Consider the following 21752-nt stretch of genomic DNA (forward strand, 5'->3'; position numbering starts at 1 on the left):
AAATAACCTAATTTAATTTCAAAAAGGATATAAGGAGGAGGTCAAAAGTTGTTAAATGATTAGAATTAACTTAAGTGATTTTACCTGTTAAAAGTTGCATATGAATATATGGGTATATTCTGTCTAAAGGTCTAATTGGCCTATAACGTCCAAAACAGTTGGAGAGTATAGTGGACATCAAATATCCATCTAGGCGTAACAAAATAAACATAAGGAAATCAAGAATTATTTTAATTTCAAAAAGGGGTATAAGGAAGAGGTCATAAATTATTAACGGGTTAAGGTTAACTTCAGCAGTTTTACTTCTTATATATTGTAATTCAAGTAGCAAGGACAGTGTGGGGAAAAAAAAAAGATTTTAATTGAAGATTAATTTCCAATTCTGCCACTAGATGTCAGAAAAGGGCACCAGTCCTTTTCTGATACCTCATATCCTCCGTAAAATTAAATAATTTTTTTGTTTTTTATGTGTATTCTATTATGCCTAGATGGATATTTGATGCTCATTATATCCTCCACAACTATTTTGGACGTGTAGGCCAATTAAGGTCTTTGATAGGTTATTTCCTTTTAGGTCTGTGAGCATTCACATCAAGAGTGAGCCATTGAGTCCCATATATATAAATATATATTTGATTGATACACTGTTTGCATTGGATACATTAAAGTTGTTTGGTAATTGTATAATTTTTTTATATACTTTTAGACTGCGTCGGCGGTTGAAATCTCTTCAAAAATCCCACCCTGAAGAAGCCCATGAGGGCGAAACATGTAGGGAGTAACTACAATTATATAATCAAGTACGAATTTCGGTTCCACACTTGAAATTGTTTTTATGTTTCTGTATTTCTTTCTTTCGCCACTTTATTGTTATTACATATTTCATTGCTCCCTCGTGTGTCCCTCATTCCCATCTTACAAAGTGTAACTATTACTGTGTTTTACAGCTTAGCAGAGTAACAGAGACTTAAACCCCAACTTCAGGTTTTCTGTCACTTTAAAAAATATTATTGGTCCAGCTTGGTTGGAATGCAGGCTTACAGAACGTTTCGCTCATTGTTAGTCTGCCCATTCATTTGATTGTGCAGACCAATGTATTAAAATTCATGCTCCATGCTGCAAAGCAAGTGCATTGACAAGGCGCTATTACAAATGAATGGCATCAGACTAATGCATGTAAAGTGCATTGCAGTGCATTGTGTTTCTGCAGCACAATAGTGCGAAAGGGTTCTGAAGGATTTGATAGCCTTTTGGTGAAATGCAGGGTTCAGCAATTATAACAGGTGATAACAGGGGCGGACTGACAACTCATGGGGCCCCCCAGGTAATAGGGGATCATGGGGCCCCTGTGTCCTTGCCCAAACTCAAAAAAGCCTATGAAAAATGTACCAGGGGCATCTCATGGGGCCCCCTACTGACCCCGGGCCCTTGGGCAGCGCACCCCTGGGTGATAATTATCAACAGGATAATATGTAGTTTAATACACTCATTAATAGAAATCTCAAACCAGTCCTTTAGATGTAGTAATTTCTATTTTTTCCCCTGGTAAGGCTGCATGGAACACTTCCTTCTAGTCTTAGGGTCACAGCACTCACTGAGTACATTATATCTATGGAGAAGCAGTGTTGACACCCTGGCATAGTGTGTTGGGACTACAGAACACCTCCTCTCCAAAACATAGGGGAGGTGTCCTGTAGTTCATAGAGATAGTTAGGAACAATGTAACTTAAAGCAGTATTAAACCTAAAACCTTAGTGTGTTATAGTACAGCTTAGCATTCCTTCGATGTGTCGGCTGCATCAGTTCTCTTTTCTTTGGCTTTTTCCCCTCTGCTTTCACCTGGTGATCTGGCCAGTAACACACCTCCTATGTTAGTGAGACACAATTCTGGAGGAATGAGCACAGGAGGCACAACAGACAGCAGCATTGTCAGTCTGGGAGAGGGGAGTGTTAAATACACCACAGATTTAAATACAATACCAAATAGAAGCCAAACTCCAGCTTACACTTTATAATCAGTTACAGTAACATTTTTATTTCCTTTTGGGATACATGTTTTGCAAGAAAAAATAAAAGTTGATTATTTTATTCAGCCCCGCCAGTGTTAAATGGTTTTCCTTATCCATATAAAGGGATACATTCTGCTGGAGAGCTTGAGCTTCTGAAAACCAACAGACTTACTGTCTGGATCACCAGATGAAAATAGAAAGAAACTAATACAGCCATCCCACCTAAGAATTGGCAAGCTGCAATGTAATACAATTTTTGCTTTTGGGTTTAATACCACTGTAAAGCAGTACAGCAGAGGAGGACAGCACAGGGAATTTAACAGACCAAAAGGAACCAAAATGCGAGAAGTTCATTGTTGGGGTTTTCATACATTTACAAGTATAATAGACAAATAAATTAAACTGAGTTAATATGTTTTTTTAATAGTTGAATCACGGATGACAGAGCCAGGAAGAGCAAACACAATACAACAACAAATTACAATATTTTGGTAAACAGAAACAATTGAGTAATGTCCGTGATAGTACTGCTTGGACCTTGACGAAGGGGACACTCCCCAAAAGCTTGTCCTCAAAATTGTATGTTAGTGCAAATAAAAAAAGTATCACGGACAGTACTCAATTGTTTCTGTCGCAAATGCACTAATACAGCTCCAATCACCTCAAGCAATATTTTGGTAGAAACACAATACATTCAACACAATGCAACGTCAAACGTTCTCTACTTAAGTGAACATATGCTGGTCATCGATAAATGACATCAAATAGTGATGCCATATTGAGCGTCCATCATCTGTCAGAAAAGAAAAACATAATTTATAAATTAATCGTAAAAAAGAGGGGAAAAAACAAAATGTAAATCAGTTATAAAAAAAATAATTAAAGGAGTAATAACTGCTGTTAGTTTTTTTTTTCTTAAAATAAAAAACATGTTTGATTAATGCCTAGTATACACGATCAGAAAATTGGATAAAAAAAACACTTTCGGAGCGATCGTCTGATAATCTGATGCCCTGACATACTTGTTTGGAATCTTAGGCAAATGGGGTTTTGGACCTGCTTTTTTGGGGGGTACTTCAGGTCTTGAAATTTGTCTGCAAGCTCAGGTAAAGCTAGAAGGCCATTGTTCTCGACCGATTTCTATTCGGGGTACGAGACAGGGGTGTCCCCCTCCCCTTTGATTTTTGCCATCGCAATAGAGACCCTGGCAGTGGCTGTCTGGACTAATGCTGACATAAAGGGGCTGCATTATGGGTCGCAGGAGCATAGGTGTGCCTTGTTCACAGACAACCTTCTCCTCTTTGTAACCTCCCCGTTCCCCCCCATGGAATGTTTTAGGCTTTTCCAGATTTCCCACTTTTTATGATGCCTTTGGTCAGAGGGGCAGGAACAATATAGGATCACTCGGTACGGGGAAACGGTGTAAGCAGGATGGTCAGCGGAGGGTATATCGCTCATTTATTGGTTGCTTCTAGGCACCCCTCCCAAATTTTCATATATGCTAGATTGGGAAAGGGATCTCTCAGAGGATAGAGATCTTGATTTATGGCATTACTGTTTTTGATGATCGTTTACTGGTGTCATGAATGTTGCTTTAATGGAAGCTAATACGAAGGTTCTTACCTGCTGGTATTTAGTTCTTACACGACTGGTAAGAGTGTATCCCTCAACCTCTCCCGTATGTTTCGAGGGGGTAATTTGCTAGGAACTATGTGCCATGTCTGGGAGTGTACAAGAATTTAAAGCTTCTGGAACAGCTTCTTTGCTTTGTTGTGTAGAGTCAAGGGAATGTCTGTTCCACAAACATCCCAAATTGCTCTAAGTAATGTGCTCGTTGAGCGTATACCCAACAGTCTGCAACTCCTGATCTTTTTTGTCCCTCTGAGGGCAAAAATGACTACTGCGAAATCATGGAAGCGACCATCCGTGTCTCTTACACAAGCAAAGAAAAGAATTACATGGATTATGATGCACTGTTAGTGTCCTCCTGAATAAAGTTAAGCAGTTTGGGAACCTCGGGCTAACTATATGTTTATTTCATTTGAAACTTAAAGTAGATTATTAAACTTGAGCTTTTGCAATTTGTCTGCTTCGTTGCTCTTTTTCCTCACTTTTATTCCTTCTTCTATTTTTTCTATTACCTCTTGGGTACCCCTGGATCTCAGGGTTGTGGTTGGTACTCTTGAGGGCCTTCAGCTGGAGGCTCAACTTTAAATGACTGCACCATTCCATATCATCTTGTTATGTGATGTGTTGCATGCCATATGTACCAAGGCAATTATAACTGGGAACGGTTTTATTGAGATTGTAACCTGTTTGTACTGACCATGTAACCCGTGAGAGGCACTTCCTCTTTTTTTCTATTTTGTCCTGTTTATGTATACATGCTGTATAATTAATGCCATATGGTTGTGTGCTTTTTTTTCTAACAAATTGAAAAAAAAGTAATTAAAGTAAAAACTGAGTGACCAAGAATGAACTTGAATTTGAAAATGAGTTTGAATTTGAAATGGAAACATGTTACAATCAATACAGTAAGATATAAAAGTGAAATAAGAAGATGATTCCTACTTAGGCTGTTTTATAGAATAGAATTGAATGGAATAAAACAGAACAGAATAGTAAAGAATATGATAGAATAAAATAAAACAGACTAGAATACAATAAAACAGAATATAACAGAAAAGAATATGATAGAATAAAATAGAATAAAACAATACACTAGAAAAGAATAGAAAAGAATAGAACAGAATAACATAAAACAAAACAGAGTAGAATAGAAAGTAAACAAATAGAATAGAATAAAATAGAATTAATACAGCGGTCTTCTGAAATTGCCATTTGGAATTGATTTGAAAACAGCCAATATATACGATACAAATCTGAATATATGAAGCAAATTCTGAAAACTAATCATTATAACACAACAAATATGATTAAACAAGATTATGAAAACAGAAATCCATTAAAAAATTGTTTTTGCCCTTGCAGTGGGGCTGTACGGCTTGGTTTGTGCTAGGGGAGAGGTCAGCAGACATATACTCACCTGACCCGCCGATCCTCCCCACACAATATCGATCCCTTTGGCTGTGCCCCCCTGTGGTCCAGCGGTTTTGTAAATGGACTGTTCCTGGTGCCAGAACGCTCCATAGACAAGAATAGTCCACAGCTGGACCATGGGGGAGCGTGATTTTCCAGAGGATTGGGGGGACAGGTGAGTATGAGCTTTGTGGTCACTCCTAGAAAAAACAAGCAGCTGATCCATGCAGTGGGGGCACAGCTCCACTGCATGGTAAAAAATTAAGATTTGATAATAACCCTAGGTTCAGTTTTCTGCAGCATTTTGCTTTTTACAGAAACGCAGTAGAGTCCATTTAACATGGTTTCCTATGGGACATGTTCACATCTCCTCGTTTTCACCCGGTGCGGTTTTTGGAAAGGGTCAGGGACTTTTTTGAACGTAAAAAGTTGCGTTTTTGGTTCTATAAACTTCAATGGAAAAACTACAGAAAAGCATGTATTGCATTTTTACTGCTTTTTTTTATGCGTTTTGCTGTATTGTTGCTGCATTTTTTTATGTGTTTTGCATTTTAAATCTGCCTAGCAACAAGAAAAATGTAAAACAAGAAAAAAAAAATGCATCAAAAACGCAAGTGCAAAAACGCAAACCGCCATGTAGAAACGGCTCAAACGCAACCTGCATAGGTGTGAACCTAGCCTAAAACCTGAAAGCTGATTGGTTTCTGTGCAGAGCTGCACCAGATCTTGCACGCTCCAGTTTTAGTAAATAACCCCCATTTCTGTTCATCAGCAGGCCCAGCAGGCACTAGAAGAGCAGGCTGTGGGATTGTGGTGATGTCATCACTCACTGACACATTGCACATGTGATGGATGGCCAGTCAGATCGGTCACATTCACGCAGACAGGAGAAGTCAGAGTCAGACATTACCTTCTTACACAGGCACAGCTCCGCCTCCACTGATGAATGGGAAGAGAAGGACTGGAACTCCACAGTGATCAGCAGCCACCAGCAGGCTTGCAGTAAGGGACTGAGTCTGAGAGGAACACTGGAAGGGGAGGCAGCTCAGCTGCTACACTGGCCCCAGACACCCAGCATCTTCCGCTGTCCTTTATTCTTCCCCTCTGCCACCCCTCCCCTCAGCTGAAGAATCATTCATGATGTGGTGGCATCCTACACAGAGACAGTGCAGGCCTGTGCTGCGCCCAAGCGCCCCTAGTTTGCCTAGTGGAAGCCCCGGCCCTGGGTTTATTTTTTAAAGCTAGCTCACTCAGAATCTTGTGCCCTTCTGCACCAATCAGTTTACAGGTTTTATTGCTAATGGTTAATTGAACAAGCTGTTAGACGTTGATTGGCTACCATCACCAGATCCTGAGTGAACCAGCTTTAGTGAATAAACCCCGGAATGTCCAGAAATTCTTAGAATCAGCCATGATATCTTTTCAGATCATGCTAAAGCCACAGACAACCAGGCAACTAGCATTTTCAGAAGGAGGTCAGTAGCTGCTACTTTTCTTATTTCAGATCCAGTAAAACATTGCTGCATGTATATGCCCACTACACCAGAGAGCCCCCCGTAGTATAGCGCAGAGGCTTCAATGTGGCGGACTTTAGAAAAAAAGGGTGTAATTCAGGTTTTAACTGAGCTGAAATGAATCCATACTGAGCAATGTACAATGATGATATACAGAAAAATACCTGGTTTGCAGAAATACTTACAGGTGTGCTTGTGCCCATTTCGCAGTTTCGTCTCCCGATAGGAATAGGGCTGCTTGTGCTTCCGATCATAGGAATAGGGTATCTGATGCCCCTTACGTGGGCCAAATTCTGGAGGCAAGTTGATGTCTACGAATAAAAGAAAAAAAAAAAAAGAAACATAAATAAACACCTGACTGTCAAATAGCAATGGAAAAAACATACAGGTGGAGATTGAATAGAACGTGTGCGCTCAGAATCTGGTGGAGCTGTGCATGGGAGCCAATCACCTTCTAACTTTCTAACTGTTCATTCACCCTAGGTTCACACGTAAGCATTTTCCGCAGCTTTTTGCAGAAACGCAGTAAAGTCCATGATAAAGTTTAACATGATTTCCTATGAGACAGGTTCACATCTCCACGTTTTCACCCGATGCTTTTTTGGAAAGGGTCAGGGACTTTTTTGAACGCAAAAAGTTGCATTTTATAGACTTCAATGGAAACACTGCAGAAAAGCATGTATTGCATTTTTACTGCTTTTTTGTGTTTTGCTGCATTTTTGATGTGTTTTGCATTTTAAATCTGCCTAGCAACAAGAAAAATTTAAAACAAGAAAAAAAAATGCAAAACGTATCAAAAACGTGTAAAAAAATGCATCAAAAAAGTCTATAGACTTCAATGGGAACACTGCAGAAAAGCATGTATTGCGCTGTTGCTGCATTTTTGCCTCGTTTTGCATTTAAAATCTAAGACATCAAAACAGTACAAATATATAAATAAATATACACTCCAGTGAAAAATGTAAATAATAATTGATAAAAAATGAAAATTAATAAGTCCCTCTCCAAATCAATAAAGTGAAAAATAAAAAAACATATTCATAAAAGTCATTTTTCCTAAAAAAAAGTTTGACCTGTGTTTCTACCGAAATAGTGCTCAAATACCGCACCGCACTATTTCGGTGGAAACACGGGTCAAAAGTTTTTTGGGGAAAAAGGACTTTTATGAATATGTTTTTTTATTTTTCATTTTATTGATTTGGAGTGGGACTTATTTATTTTCATTTTTTATCAATTATTATTTTAAATTTTCACAGCGTATATTTATTAATATATTTGCACTGTTTGGATGTCTTCTATTTTTCGGCGTTTACACTAATGAGCAGCAGCATTTATTTATTATATAATTTCACGGTTTTGGCGCTGGTGATTTTTTATATGTAATTGTGTTTAAAATCTGCCTAGCAACATGAAAATATTTTTTAAAATGAAAAAAAAAAAAGCAGAAAAATGAACCAAAAATGCATCAAAGCAACCTGCATAGGTGTGAACCTAGGGTTATGCTTTGACAATAAAACCTGGAAGCTGATTGGTTTCTATGAAGAGCTGCTGCAGATTTTGCACCGTGCAGTTATAGAAAACAACCCCCATAATGTAATAATGACTGCTGTAACTTCATGGTGCATTCACACCCAGAGGCGTCCCTAGGGTTGGTGTCACCCAGTGCAGTAACACTCGGTGACACCCCCTCCGACGATCCCCGCAGAATGGATCAGATCTGCGGATTGAGCATAATGAATCGGACTCTGATCTATTATGCTCAATCCGCAGATCCGATGCATCCTGAGGGGATGTCGGCTTTTTTTACAACTTACCTTTTCTTGGAGTGGGTCCGGGTGTAGCTGCAATATGTTTCTCCCATGTAGATATGTCCCCCCTGAAGCAACTGCGCATGTCCCAGTTTCAGGCACAATCAATTGATAATAGCAGTAGTTCTATCCTCGATTGATCGTGCATGAAACTGGGACATGCGCAGTTGCTTCAGGGGGGACATCTACATGGGAGACACATGTTGCCGCTACACCGGTGTTGCCCCGTATAGGTTGCATGCCGACGATCCCCGCAGGATCGTCGGCATGAAACCTATACGGGGTGACACCGGACCCGCTCCAAGAAAAGTTAAGTTGTAAAGAAAACCGACGATCCCCGCAGGATGGAACGGATCCATCCTGTGGGGATCGTCGGCTTGCTTTACAACTTACCTTTTTGTGGAGCGGGTCTGGTGTCACACCGTGCGGTCAGTGTCACCCCCCGCACCTGCCTATGGACGCCACTGTTCACACCTGAGCTGAGCAATTTTCAGGTGTTTTTACTTGAAAGATTTTGAGCGTTTTTAGAAGTGCATTACATGCATTTACGAAGCGTCTTAGAAGCATTTTACAGCTTCAGGGGGTTTTATTTCACCAAAAGAAAGCACTAGGGGGAGGAGAGCTGCTGTTTGAGCAAAAACGTGTGACAAAACGCTCATGTTTCGTATTTTCAGGCATTTCCATTGAAGTCTATGGCGACAAAAAATGCCAGTAATCTATTAAAAAGAAAATTATGTACTTTTTTGAGCAACAGGCGTTTTGTGACAGTTGACAGACATGTGAACAGGGGCCATTGACATGAGGATTTGGCTTGTTGAGCGTTTTTGAGCATTTTGGCGCTATATAAATAATGTATAATAATAATACTAACACTGACATACAAAGCCATTCATAACGCTGCCCCAAACTACCTCCCCGACCTGATACCCAGATACCACCCAACCCGTACTCTTCGCTCCTCACAAGACCTCCTAATTTCTAGCTCCCTGGTCTCCTCCTCCCATGCCGACTGCAGAACTTCTCCAGGACTTCCCCCATCCTCTGGAACTCTCTACCCCAATCCATCAGACTGTCACCTTCCCTCCTCACCTTTAGGCGCACCCTGAAAACCCATCTCTTCAGGGAAGCCTACCCCGCCCTCACCTAATTGCTGATCTACACTCTACACTCCTCCTACTACTCCATCCCCCACAGCCACTTCTAGCCTGGACATACCCCTAATGAATACCTAATGAATCAACATTGAACAATATGTAACCACTTACCCTCCAGAGGATTTACCCCCCCCTCCCACACACACACACACACACACTTCCTGACCAGGCCATATTTTGTGATACTTTAACTGACAATTGCACAGTCATGCAACGCTGCACCCAAACAAAATGTATCTCCTGTTTTCCCCACAAATAGATCTTTCTTTCAGGGGTATTTGATCGCCTCTGAGTTTTTTAATTTTAGGGCTATAAACAAAAAAAGACTAATCATTTTGAAAAAAAATTCATTTTGGAGACTTTGCATGTACCTTTTTTTTATGGTTCACGAGGCACAGCAGCCCATCCAAATGAATAGGTTGCAGTGCCCAAGCAAATGCAGGCTGCATGGCCCGCACTAGTGTGAACCAGAGGTAATAGCGCAGCATGTGGCTTCTACATTGACCAACGTTTTTAGGCAAGTCGCAGACTTTAGCTGGAAAAAAATAAATAAATGCCTAAATATCAAATTGAAATGCCTATCTGGAGGAATAGAAATTTAATCTCCAAACATGGAAAGGTTTCTTCACAGTAAGAGCTGTGAAAATGTAGAATAGACTCCCTCAAGAGTTGGTTCTGGCCAGCTCAGTGGATTGCTTCAAAAAAGTCCTGGATTCTTTCCTAGATACACAGAATATAACTGGATACTAACATTTATAGGTAAAGTTGATCCAGGGAATATCTGATTGCCTCTCGGGGGATCAGGAAGGAATTTTTTCCCAGCAGGAGCAAATTGGATCGTGCTTTGCTGGGTTTTGTGTCTTCCTCTGGATCACCTGTGGGTGTAGGATTATAACTTTTTTTTTTTTTTAATGGTTGAACTGGATGGACGTTTGTCTTTTTTCAGCCAGACTAACTATGTAACTAATCCTCTTATATCTAGCATGGATATACTACTAGTGAATAACTAATGATTCAATATTGAACAACATACAATGATGAACAGAAAAAATACCTGGTTTGCAGTTTCTCTCGCAGGATTCTGTAGTAGCAATTGATGTTTTTATAGGCTTTGAATGAGGTGAGCGCATACTTTGGACTTGTCACTTGTATCACCAGAGACTGATTCATTTAATTTATTATATTCATTTTTCTGCACATTCAATATTGGTTGATTTTCACTACTCACAATATATGTTTTTCACTTTATTAACAATAGAGATGTTGTTTTTTTTGGTATTGCACTATTGTATGAGTATATTTTTTTTCATTTGATATTTATTAGTAATTAGGAGCGCGGCACCATTGTGGTATTTGTTTAATTTATACACACATTGGATGACTATGTGTTTGGTGCTAACGAACTTATCATAAATATGTAGTGGCTCACAAGTTTATTTTATATTCAAATATAAAGTCACAGGTTTCACCAGAAAAAAAAAACTTCTGAATATGAAATAGCAATGGAAAATGAGATAATGGGTGATAAACATGGCTGTTGAAACCTTACAGAAAAAAAAGATCGGGGATAGATATACTACTAATTAATATTGAGCAATATAAAATGACACACAGAACAAATACCTCTTTTACACGTGTTCTCGCAGGCTTCCATAGTAAGAAAATTATTTTCATTTCCTTGACAACCACCATAGATGAACGGCTCGCATGTGCCCTTAAACCAATTATAGTAATAGCGCTGTAAAGCCCGATGACATGGACCAACGTCTGGAGACAAAGCACAGACTTCACCACCTGGCCCCACTTCTGAAAATGAAATAGCAGTGGAAAATGAGATAATGAGTGATAAACATGATTGTAGAAACCTTACAGAAAAAAAGTTCATCAGCAATGGATACACCACTAATGAATCAATATTGAGCCACATAAAATGATGCATTGAACAAATACCTGTTTGGCACTTCTTCTCGCAGGCTTCCTTAGTTTCAAAATTATTTGCATTTCCTCCACAACCACCATAGGTGAAGATCTGGCAAGAGTTGGTCTCCTTATTATAGTAAAAGTGCTGAAAATACGCCCTACATCGCCCAGTTTCTGGAGGCCAGTAACACACACTCTCTGGAAAAAAAAAATTACTTCTGAATATGAAATAGCAATGGAAAATTAGATAATGGGTGATAAACATGGCTGTTGAAACCTTACAGAAAAAAAAGATCATCGGGGATAGATACACTACTAATGAATCAATATTGAGAAATATAAAATGACACACAGAACAAATACCTCTATTACACGTGTTCTCACAGGCTTCCATAGTAAGAAAATTATTTTCATTTCCTTGACAACCACCATAGGTGAATATCTCGCATGTGCCCTTAAACCTATTATAGTAATAGCGCTGGAAACCCCCATCACATGGACCAACTTTTGGAGGCAAAGCACAGGTTTCATCACTACCTGGCTCCTCTTCTGAAAATGAAATATCAATGGAAAATTAAATAATGGGTGATAAACATGATTGTAGAAACCTTACAGAAAAAAAGGTTATCAGCGATGGATACACCACTAATGAATCAATATTGAGCCACATAAAATGATGCATTGAACAAATACCTGTTTGGCACTTCTTCTCGCAGGCTTCCTTAGTTTCAAAATTATTTGCATTTCCTAAACAACCACCATAGGTGAAGGTCTGGCAAGTGCCGGTCTCCTTATTATAGTAAAAGTGCTGAAAATTCGCAAAACATGGCCCAGTTTCTGGAGGCCAGTAACAGACACTCTCTGGAAAAAAAAAATTACTTCTGAATATGAAATAGCAATGGAAAATGAGATAATGGGTGATAAACATGGCTGTTGAAACCTTACAGAAAAAAAAGATCATCGGGGATGGATAAACTACTAATGAATCAATATTGAGAAATATAAAATGACACACAGAACAAATACCTCTATTACACGTGTTCTCGCCGGCTTCCATAGTAAGAAAATTATTTTTATTTCCTTGACAACCACCATAGGTGAATATCTCGCACGTGCCCTTAAACCTATTATAGTAATAGCGCTTGAAAGCCCCATGACATGGACCAACTTCTGGATGCAAAGCACAGACTTCACCACCTGGCCCCACTTCTGAAAATGAAATATCAATGGAAAATGAAATAATGGGTGATAAACATGATTGTAGAAACCTTACAGAAAAAAAGGTTATCAGCGATGGATACACCACTAATGAATCAATATTGAGCCACATAAAATGATGCATTGAACAAATACCTGTTTGGCACTTCTTCTCGCAGGCTTCCTTAGTTTCAAAATTATTTGCATTTCCGTAACAACCACCATAGGTGAAGGTCTGGCAAGTGCCGGTCTGCTTATCATAGTAAAAGCGCTCTATAGACGCCGTACCTGGACCGACGTCTGGAGGCCAGTAACACACATTATCTGAAAAAAAAATACTTCTGATTATAAAATAGCAATGGAACATTAGATAAACAGGTACTAAACATGACTGTTGAAACCTTACAGAAAAAAAAGGTAATCCAGGATGGATACACCACTAAAGAATCAATACTGAGCAACATAAAATGATGCACAGAATAAATACCTCTATTACACTTGTACTCGCAGCCTTCTATAGTAAGAAAATTGTTTGCATTTCCTTTACAACCACCATAGGTGAATTTCTCGCAAGTGCCCGTATCCTTATTATAGTAATAGCGCGGCATAGCCGCATAACATGGACCGACTTTTTTAGGGAAGGCGCAGATTGTACCAGGCATCACAACTAAATATGAAATAGAAATGGAAAAAGAAATAATGGGTGATAAAAAAGACTGATAAAAGCTACAGAAAAAAGGTTCATCAGGGTTAGATATACCGTTAGAGAAGGCCGGAGCTCATACCTCCCAACCCCCTGATATCCATCAGTCTGTCCTGTAATATCAATCACATTTTATAGGCAAACTATTATTCATTACTGATAGCGATATCTTGTTCTAGGTCAGGCATTCAAAGAAAGGCCAGCATGTCTCTCTGAGCTTACAGTAGACAGAAACTGACCTGCCTAACTGAGCTTAGTCAGCAGCTCTAAATCAACAGAGTTTCCAGAGAGAAAACAATAAATATGGTCCACAGGATTGGGAACCGACCCTAGTCTGAGGACTCCCAGTGAAACCAAACCCACTACAGTTTTTGTAGAGGAAGAGATCCAGATCGAATACCAAAAGTGACCATGAAGCCACAAACCTCCCATCAAACACTTTTCTAGACAATTTACACACACACACTTATGCACAGTACTATACCAGACTGACCTTGAGCTGTAGAGAATGAGAGGAACTGAACCACCAACAGACTGGTGGTAATCACAGCAAGGGAACACATAGTTGTCATGTTGAAGCCTTGCCTAACAAAGGCAATGGTGTTTCCCTGTGGACTGCACATGATTCCAGATTGATATTTATAGAGGGAAGAGAGACCACACCCACAGCAGGACTGACCAGGTCAATTGGTCTGTCCCCGGGAGTGGCCTCAATAACTATGGTGGGGGGGGGGGGGGGGATGAAGTCAATATTTTTCTTCAATGTTAATATCAGAATTTGCATTGAAGAAATGTCTGAACTTAATACAAAAAGAAAGTATGAACATAAATGATAAAGCCTTACCAATCTCTGGCATTGTTGATAATGAAAGTTTTGGAGGTCTGGGCATTTTTTAGAAGGAGGGGTGTGAAACTGCTTGCCTATCCTGAAATATGTATGTAATTATTAAAACCAGAACATGCAAAACTGGCCATATACATGAGATCAGTGTTTCAATACCATCATTTCTTATTTTATAGACATAAACACAACATTTCAGCAAAAGCAGCCTTTTAGAGGAATCATAAAGCTACCCTTTGGGAAAAAACACTTATACAGACAAGATACAACCAGCATGAAGGCAAATGGTGTGTGACATTAAAACCAGCACATACTAGTACATTATGTCAGACTTACCTTTGAAACAGAGCCCTCCAGCGCTGAGCTATCACCACTGACGGCACTTCCGTTTTCACCCAGTTGTCCTTCCAGGTTAGCGCTCTCCATCCATTTGAATGGCTGGTCCGAGATGACATCATTCCTGCACATGTGCATGCAAGTCACCATCACGACACAACACTCTCTGCATTCAGGACACATTCAGTGAATGTAGAGTGCACTGAGCATGCATTGTGACATGATTGGCTGGAGCAGATGTGAATATCTCCTGCATGGAGCAAGGTTAGGAGATATCCACAGTACCTACAGGTGATACTTATCATAAGCTTACAAAATTCAATATAGCAGTTTACTATATGCCGTTAAGCATCTGGGACAATTAAACTTACAAAGATCTCTTTTAGTTTCCTCTAAATTAACCCTTTTCCCTTTATTTAATTTTGAAGAGGTCACTCTCCTGTGCTCTCCTGCCTAGTGTGAATCTGGGGATGACAGGAGCAGGGGTGGACTGATCATTTGGAAACTCGGGCATTGCCCGAGGGCCCGGGTCAGTAGGGGACCCCATGAGATGCCCCTGGCACCTTTTTCATAGGCTTTTTTGAGTTTCAGCAAGGACACAGGGGCCCCATGATCCCCTATTGCCCGGGGCCCCATGAGTTGTCAGTCCACCCCTGGACAGGAGAGGATGACTTTGAGCATAGATGAAGTCTACGCTATGCCCTATTAAACCTGAACCCAGGCGGACCTTTTTTACTGTTTGATGTGCCATAAGCTATATCTCTAAAGCCGCTTGTTAGAATTGCAACCCTATTGCTTCAGGCTGCAGATGTAGCAGCAGATGCACATGGAGATTCCTATGGAGTAGTGGAAGATGTGCAAAGAAAGGTAAAAGAATTGCAGGTCTTTTTTTTATTAAACCTTTAACAATACTATGCATGTGTTGGCCGATTCTGCTTCTCAGTTTTGTGTGGACCTTTCTACATATTGTAGGCAACACAGGCATTCTAACAGATATGCTACCTAATTGGTACAGGTTATACAGGTTATAAAAAATGTTATTATTAATTGGGTACAATTTTTGTGTACTGATTGGCATAGTAGTTAGTATCCAGTTGTTTATCATATTACATGCATTGTGACATCATCTGCTGGAACAGATGTGAATATCTCCTGCATGGAGAAAGTTTAGGAGATATTCACCATACCTACAGGTAACATTTTTCATAAGCCTACCTGTAGGACAAAATTCAATATAGAGGTTTACTATATGGCTTTAAGCATCTGGTACCATTAAACTTACAAAGCTCTCCTTTAGTTTCCTCTAAATTAACCCTTTTCACGTTTTGTTTTTTTTTTTTAACTTTGAAGAGGTCACTCTCTTGTGCTCTCCTGCCTAGTGGTCAGTTTTTAATAGGAAATCAGAGGGACTGTCAACAGAGCAGTCTACTTTTTTAAACAAGTACATGGTACAGCAGGCAAATAACAACCATAGTTACATAGTTAGTCTGGCTGAAAAAAGACAAACGTCCATCCAGTTCAACCATTAAAAAAAAAAAAAAAGTTATAATCCTACACCCACAGTTGATCCACAGGAAGGCAAAAAAACCAGCAAAGCATGATCCAATTTGCTCCTGCAGGGAAACAAATTCCTTCCTGATCCCTCGAGAGGCAAATGGATATTCCCTGGATCAACTTTATCTATAAATGTTAGTATTTATTTTTATCTCATTACATTTTTTAGGATTATCAGCAACCATGTCAAATTGACCATCTGGTCTACCATTATTTTCATTGTCACCCATGGCAACCAAAATATTAAAAATCATCAATGCATTGCACTTTTTATCATTGTCAGAACTCCTTTTTTCAGTGTTTGACAGGGCAATGTCTGCGGAGGAACCATACAAAGCAAAGCGATTGTAACCTCTGTATAAACCAACTCCACTGACAAATGACACTCTGCCAGCAACTGACCTGTCCTTCATTACATAAGTCAACATTTGGGTAGGTGACCTTGATCTCTTCAAGTACACGTGTGCTGTCTGGCACATCAACCAACATCGTATTTGGCATCACATCATTGTTAAATTTTTAGTGGGTAGTGTGCAAGATTTCTGCTACGTGCTTTCCCTTGCTTGGCCCTTCCATTTTGGGTTTATTCTACAGCAGAAAACACACCTTTGACTATAAGCTGGTCTGCAGTCCTTCCATCTGCCACAGAAGAAATAATGTCCAATCCACTGTTACACACAGAGACCCCTTTCCATTTTGGTAATAAACGTTTGGTCAAACTGTTCCACTCAGTTTTATCTGTGCTCCAATAAAAAGTACTTTTCAGCAGCAATCCATTTGTCCAATCAGACACATAAGAGCAGAGTGGCTGAGCAGCAGACACATTGCAGATTTCATACAAACCATACTAAATTACAATAACACATTTTAAACACAGCCGGTTGCATTACGACAATCCTAGCACTGTGATCTTGAGGCCCTTCATTAAACACATGAACATTTTCATCTATTTCATTTTAAATTTTTGCAACCCACATTAACATATTGTTCTTACTAGATGAAGGATACACTTTCATCAACTTGGGTGGCTCCACAGTTGTCCTGGGTAACCTCTGGCTCTGGACACCAAACCCCTTACAGCGGTAGTAAACCGCACCTAAAAATAAATAAATAAATCCCCTGCAAGGAAATGTCATGATGTGCTAGTATTCATCACATACTAGCACATTATGAAGGACTTACCTTAAAACGAAGCCCTCCAGTGGAGCGCGGTCACTGCTGACAGAGCTTCCATCTTCACCCAGTCTCCCTTCCGGGTTTACGAGCTCCAGCCCCCTGACTGGCCAAGTCACAATGAGTTGACGACGCTATATAAGTACCTGGAATAAATTCAAGCCTAACCTACCTATCTATGCTGACTAACCTGTCCAAAAAGTTGTATATACTTACCTATTTTCAGCCCAATCCTGTCCAGTCATGTGATCTCCTTTGTCAGCTAATGGTGGCTCCAGGGCTCCTGAGGAAGTCACATGACTAAAGTGACATAACACGTAGGCGCGGTGATGCACTTCTGGTGCGGACGCCATCTTGCTGCACCCAATTGAACATACCCATGCAGATACACCCAGAACATGGGGTTCTAAATGCTTGTTTACTAAGGATGAAAATGTGAGTGCAAAATTTGGATTTTTTTGCTTTATATTGAGTTTAATAAAAGGTAATACACTATGGAAGGTTCTACCTATGTTTTTTGAGATACAGAAATGCCTGTAGCGAATAGGGAAGAATGGAAATAGCGCAGGGCATACATGACTAGGCCCAGAGTGGTGTAGGGAACGAAAAGGGTTAAATTTAGCTCCAGGGGGTGGGGAATTGGTTGGGAAATTACCGGATTGGCAGATGTGGAGTGTAGGAGGGGTCTTTGGCACCTTAGGGTGGGGGTTCTGCGGAAGGGGCGTCAGTGGAGCTGGACTTGTGCGAGGACCAGAGCTTCATTTGAGCTGGGTCCTGAAATTTCCCCCTATCAGACCGGTGCAGCATGGAGGAACTCCTGGCACAGCTGCGGGTGGCGGCAGCTGATAGAGGTACGGACTGGTTGCAGGGCCGGATCTCTGCTCTGTTGGGAGACCCAGGCTTGTCACCAGCTGCAGGGGTGCGGGTGTGCCCACGTGCTCGGGGGTCTAGGCCTCCGGAGCGCTTCAGTCCGGCCCCGCCCCCTGTTGGAGCTCAGCGCCGCAATGGGAGCCCCCCTCGGGACCCTCCGGCCCCACTGGCAGGGCGCTCACTTGCCTCTGCTGGCGGAGGTGCCGGGAGGAATCCCCGGCGATGGCGGAGCTTGGCGGGCGGGGTTTCGCTGAGTGGCCCCTCCCCCCCGCCCGCACGGCAAGGAGGAAGTAGAGTGAGCTCGGCGGGCGGGGTTTCGCGGGGTAGCCCCTCCCCCCAGCCCGCACGGCGCAGAGGAGGAAGAATGAGCGCGGGTACCGGCTCCTCCGCTGACAGGCTGTCTGTCAGGGAGCGAGTTCGGCGTGGGAGACGTTCAGCTGCGGCTGCCGGGCTGTCCCCTGATGCGGCTGGTGGGCCCCCTGGACAGTCGAGAGCTGGGGCTCCAGGAAGACGGAGGAAGAGGTGCAGTGCTGGGCGGAGTGCAGCTGGGAGTGCTGCAGGACGGAGCCCAGGGACGGCGACGGGCATGGCTGGTGCCCAGAGGAGGAGTCAGGAGCGGCACAACCCTGCAGGACCCATGGCTCCTGGGAACGGGAGGCCATCCGGACGTCGAGCTGTGGACGAGAGGTCGGAGGGCGAGCTGTCGGAACCCGATGCGGGGGCGACGGCTCGCCGCTCTTCATCTGGAGCGGGAGCGCGCGGCTGATGGGGCATCTCCTGGGCAGCCTGGTGAGTTATCTGTTCCTGTGTCTGTCTCCCTTTCTTCTGCATTGCGGGATCTGCTGGGGGGCGGTCAGGCCGCCCCTGTGGGTGCGGCCTCGGCGGCGTGCGTTGGAGGCGTTCCCCTGTCAGGTTTAGGTGGGGGTCTCGGGGAGGTGGTTTCCGGTTTGCGGGACTTGTTGCGGCGGCTGGAGTGGGGCGGTGTTGGGACCCCTGGGCCGGCTTCTGCGTGGCTCCCGCTGGCTGGTGGGGACGGGCTCGCGGTTCCTGGACAGGACAGCGGGGTGGTGCAGGGCCTAGGGGTCTCTTCTCCGCTTAGTTCTGGGACTGGGGTGGTTACCGCGGAGTCTGGGGTTATGGGCTCTGCGGTTCCTTCCGCGAGTTTGGGGGAGGGTTCGGGGGTGTCCGGACCTGTCGGCGTGGCGGACTCTGCGAAGGGGGAGGTGTATGTGTGTTTTGAGGGCCCCTTGGGTGCGCATTTGCAGTCGGCCATGCGGGAACAAATTTGGAAAGGGGAGTATGTGGACATATTCACGCTCTTGCCTTTGGAGCGTTTTCCGTTCGATGGGTCCCGGGTTGATGACAGTAGAAGGGAAGATGCGGAGCGGCGGCGTTTTCGGCTTATCCCCCGTACTTTTGCGAATTGGTTGCAGGCTTTCGCTATCATGGCCAGTGTCATTGGGGAGAAAGCTCCGGAGCATTGCTCGGCATTGTTCTGTTACCTGGACGCCATTAGTGAGGCTCACAGGGTTTACGGCGGGTCTGCGTGGCTTCGGTATGATGAGCAGTTTAGGCAGCGGAGGGCTGTTTGCCCGTCGTTGCGTTGGGACCATAAGGACATTGGCCTCTGGATGCGGCTCATGGCGCCGCCGAGGGCACCTGGTCCGTTTTTTCAGGGCGGGACCGGTGGTTGTTTTCCCGGGACAATCGGCCGCCAAGCGTAGGGGTTTCTGCTGGCAGTTCCAGGAGGGCACTTGTCGTTTTGGAGGGTCCTGCCGGTTTAGGCACGAGTGTTCCTGGTGCGGTGGATCCCACCCTTTCTCGCGCTGTTTCAGGCGGGGTAGAGGTCCTCCCGGAGAGCCTGCGGGTAAGAGGGACGACGCCGGTGCGGGTGGAAAGGATGGGGCCTTTCTTAAATAGATATCCTGATCGGGCTGCGGTGGTCCTGCTGGCGGCTGGTTTTTCGGAGGGTTTTTGCATCCCCTGTACTTTGACTTTGGTCCCCCCCTTAGCTCGGATTTTACGGTCGGCCTTGCAGCATGCTGAGGTGGTTTCGGCTAAGTTGCGGAAGGAAGTGGGGTTAGGTCGTATGGGTGGTCTGTTTACTTGTGCTCCGTTTGCGGATCTGGTAGTTTCTCCCTTGGGGGTTGTGCCTAAGAAGGAGCCGAATGCGTTTCGGTTGATTCACCACCTGTCCTTCCCTAAGGGGGGGGTCGGTGAATAGATCCGGAGTCGTGTTCGGTGTCTTACACGTCCTTTGATGCGGCAGTTTTCTGGGTTCGTCGGTATGGGCGCGGCGCGCTCATGGCGAAGTCAGACATTGAGTCGGCGTTCCGGCTGTTGCCGGTTCATCCGGACAGTTTTCGATTTTTGGGTTGCCGTTGGCAGGGCGCGTTTTACGTTGATAGGTGTTTGCCCATGGGGTGTTCTATCTCTTGTGCGTTGTTTGAAAAGTTCAGTTCGTTCGTGGAGTGGGTGGTTCGGGATGTTTCGGGGGTGAATTCGGTCATCCATTATTTGGATGATTTTCTTTGCGTGGGTCCGCCGGCTTCCGGGGTGTGCGCGGTCTTGCTTGCTACGTTGCAGCATGTTGCTGAACGTTTCAGGATTTCTTTGGCGGCTGACAGGACAGAGGGTCCGGCTTCGGTGATGACTTTCTTGGGCATCGTTTTGGATTCTGGCGCAATGGAGTGCCGGCTGCCTGCAGAGAAGCTGTTGGCCCTTCAGGGTGAAATTCGCGCGGTTCAGGGGAAGCGTAAAATTCAGCTGCGACCCTTGCAGTCATTGTTGGGAAAACTTAATTTCGCTTGTCGGATCCTGCCGATGGGTCGGGTGTTCTGCCGCCGGTTGGCGGCGGCGACGGCGGGAATTGCCTCCCCTTTTCATTTCATTCGGCTGACTCGGGAGCATCGGGAGGATTTGCAGTTGTGGCACACCTTTTTAGATTCTTTCAACGGGCGGGCGCTTTGGATGTCGGGCCCGGTTAGTAATTTTGACTTGGAACTGTTCACGGACGCGGCGGCTTCTGCGGGATACGGGGCCTTTTTTCGGGGTCGGTGGTGCAGCCTCGTGGCCGGCTTCCTGGCGGGAGGCAGGTTTTCTCAGTAACCTAGCGCTGTTGGAACTTTTTCCAGTGGTCTTGGCGGTTGAGGTTTGGGGGGAGAATTTTCGGAATCAAAAGGTGCGTTTTCACTGTGACAATTTGGGGGTGGTTCAGGTCATCAATAGGGTCTCGGCTTCTTCCCGACCGGTGGTGGCCCTGCTTCGCCACTTGGTGTTGCGTTGCTTGCAGCTGAATGTTTTTCTCCATGCGGTACATCTCCCTGGGGTTGACAACACCTTAGCTGACGCTATGTCTCGTTTTCAGTGGGACAAATTCCGGGAGTTGGCGCCGGCAGCGGAGCAACACGGGGTTCCTTGTCCCGACTGGCTGTGGGAGATTGCCTTGGAGTCGTTGCGGGCTGGATCCGGCGGTCGGTGAGTGAGGCGACTTGGTCCGCTTACTCTACGGTCTGGCTGGAGTGGCTGGATCTGTTGCGACAGGTCGCTATTGATCCCTGGGGGCCGGAGGTGTGTGTGGCAGTGTTGTACTTCTTGGCGCGGAGTTTGGAAAGGGGGGTGTCGGCGTCCGCGG

General features: G+C 43.5%; 1 protein-coding gene across 1 annotated transcript in view; it reads right to left on the reverse strand.

Annotated features, from left to right (window-relative positions):
• The window catches only part of LOC149454734 (papilin-like), a 140278-nt gene that overhangs the window by 56132 nt on the left and 62394 nt on the right, over positions 1-21752 (reverse strand). Inside the window, exons 5-12 of the mRNA XM_089687123.1 lie at positions 13129-13308; positions 12792-12965; positions 12471-12632; positions 12138-12305; positions 11808-11993; positions 11475-11642; positions 11148-11318; positions 6748-6873 (exon numbers count right to left, since the gene is read on the reverse strand). Of these exons, the coding sequence (XP_089543249.1) occupies positions 6748-6873; positions 11148-11318; positions 11475-11642; positions 11808-11993; positions 12138-12305; positions 12471-12632; positions 12792-12965; positions 13129-13308 (1335 nt within the window). The remainder of the gene's footprint in view (positions 1-6747; positions 6874-11147; positions 11319-11474; positions 11643-11807; positions 11994-12137; positions 12306-12470; positions 12633-12791; positions 12966-13128; positions 13309-21752) is intronic.

This window comes from Staurois parvus, unplaced genomic scaffold, assembly GCF_062004578.1.
Source record: "Staurois parvus isolate SC_StPar_1 unplaced genomic scaffold, SC_StPar_1.0 ptg000418l, whole genome shotgun sequence".
NCBI lineage: Eukaryota > Metazoa > Chordata > Amphibia > Anura > Ranidae > Staurois > Staurois parvus.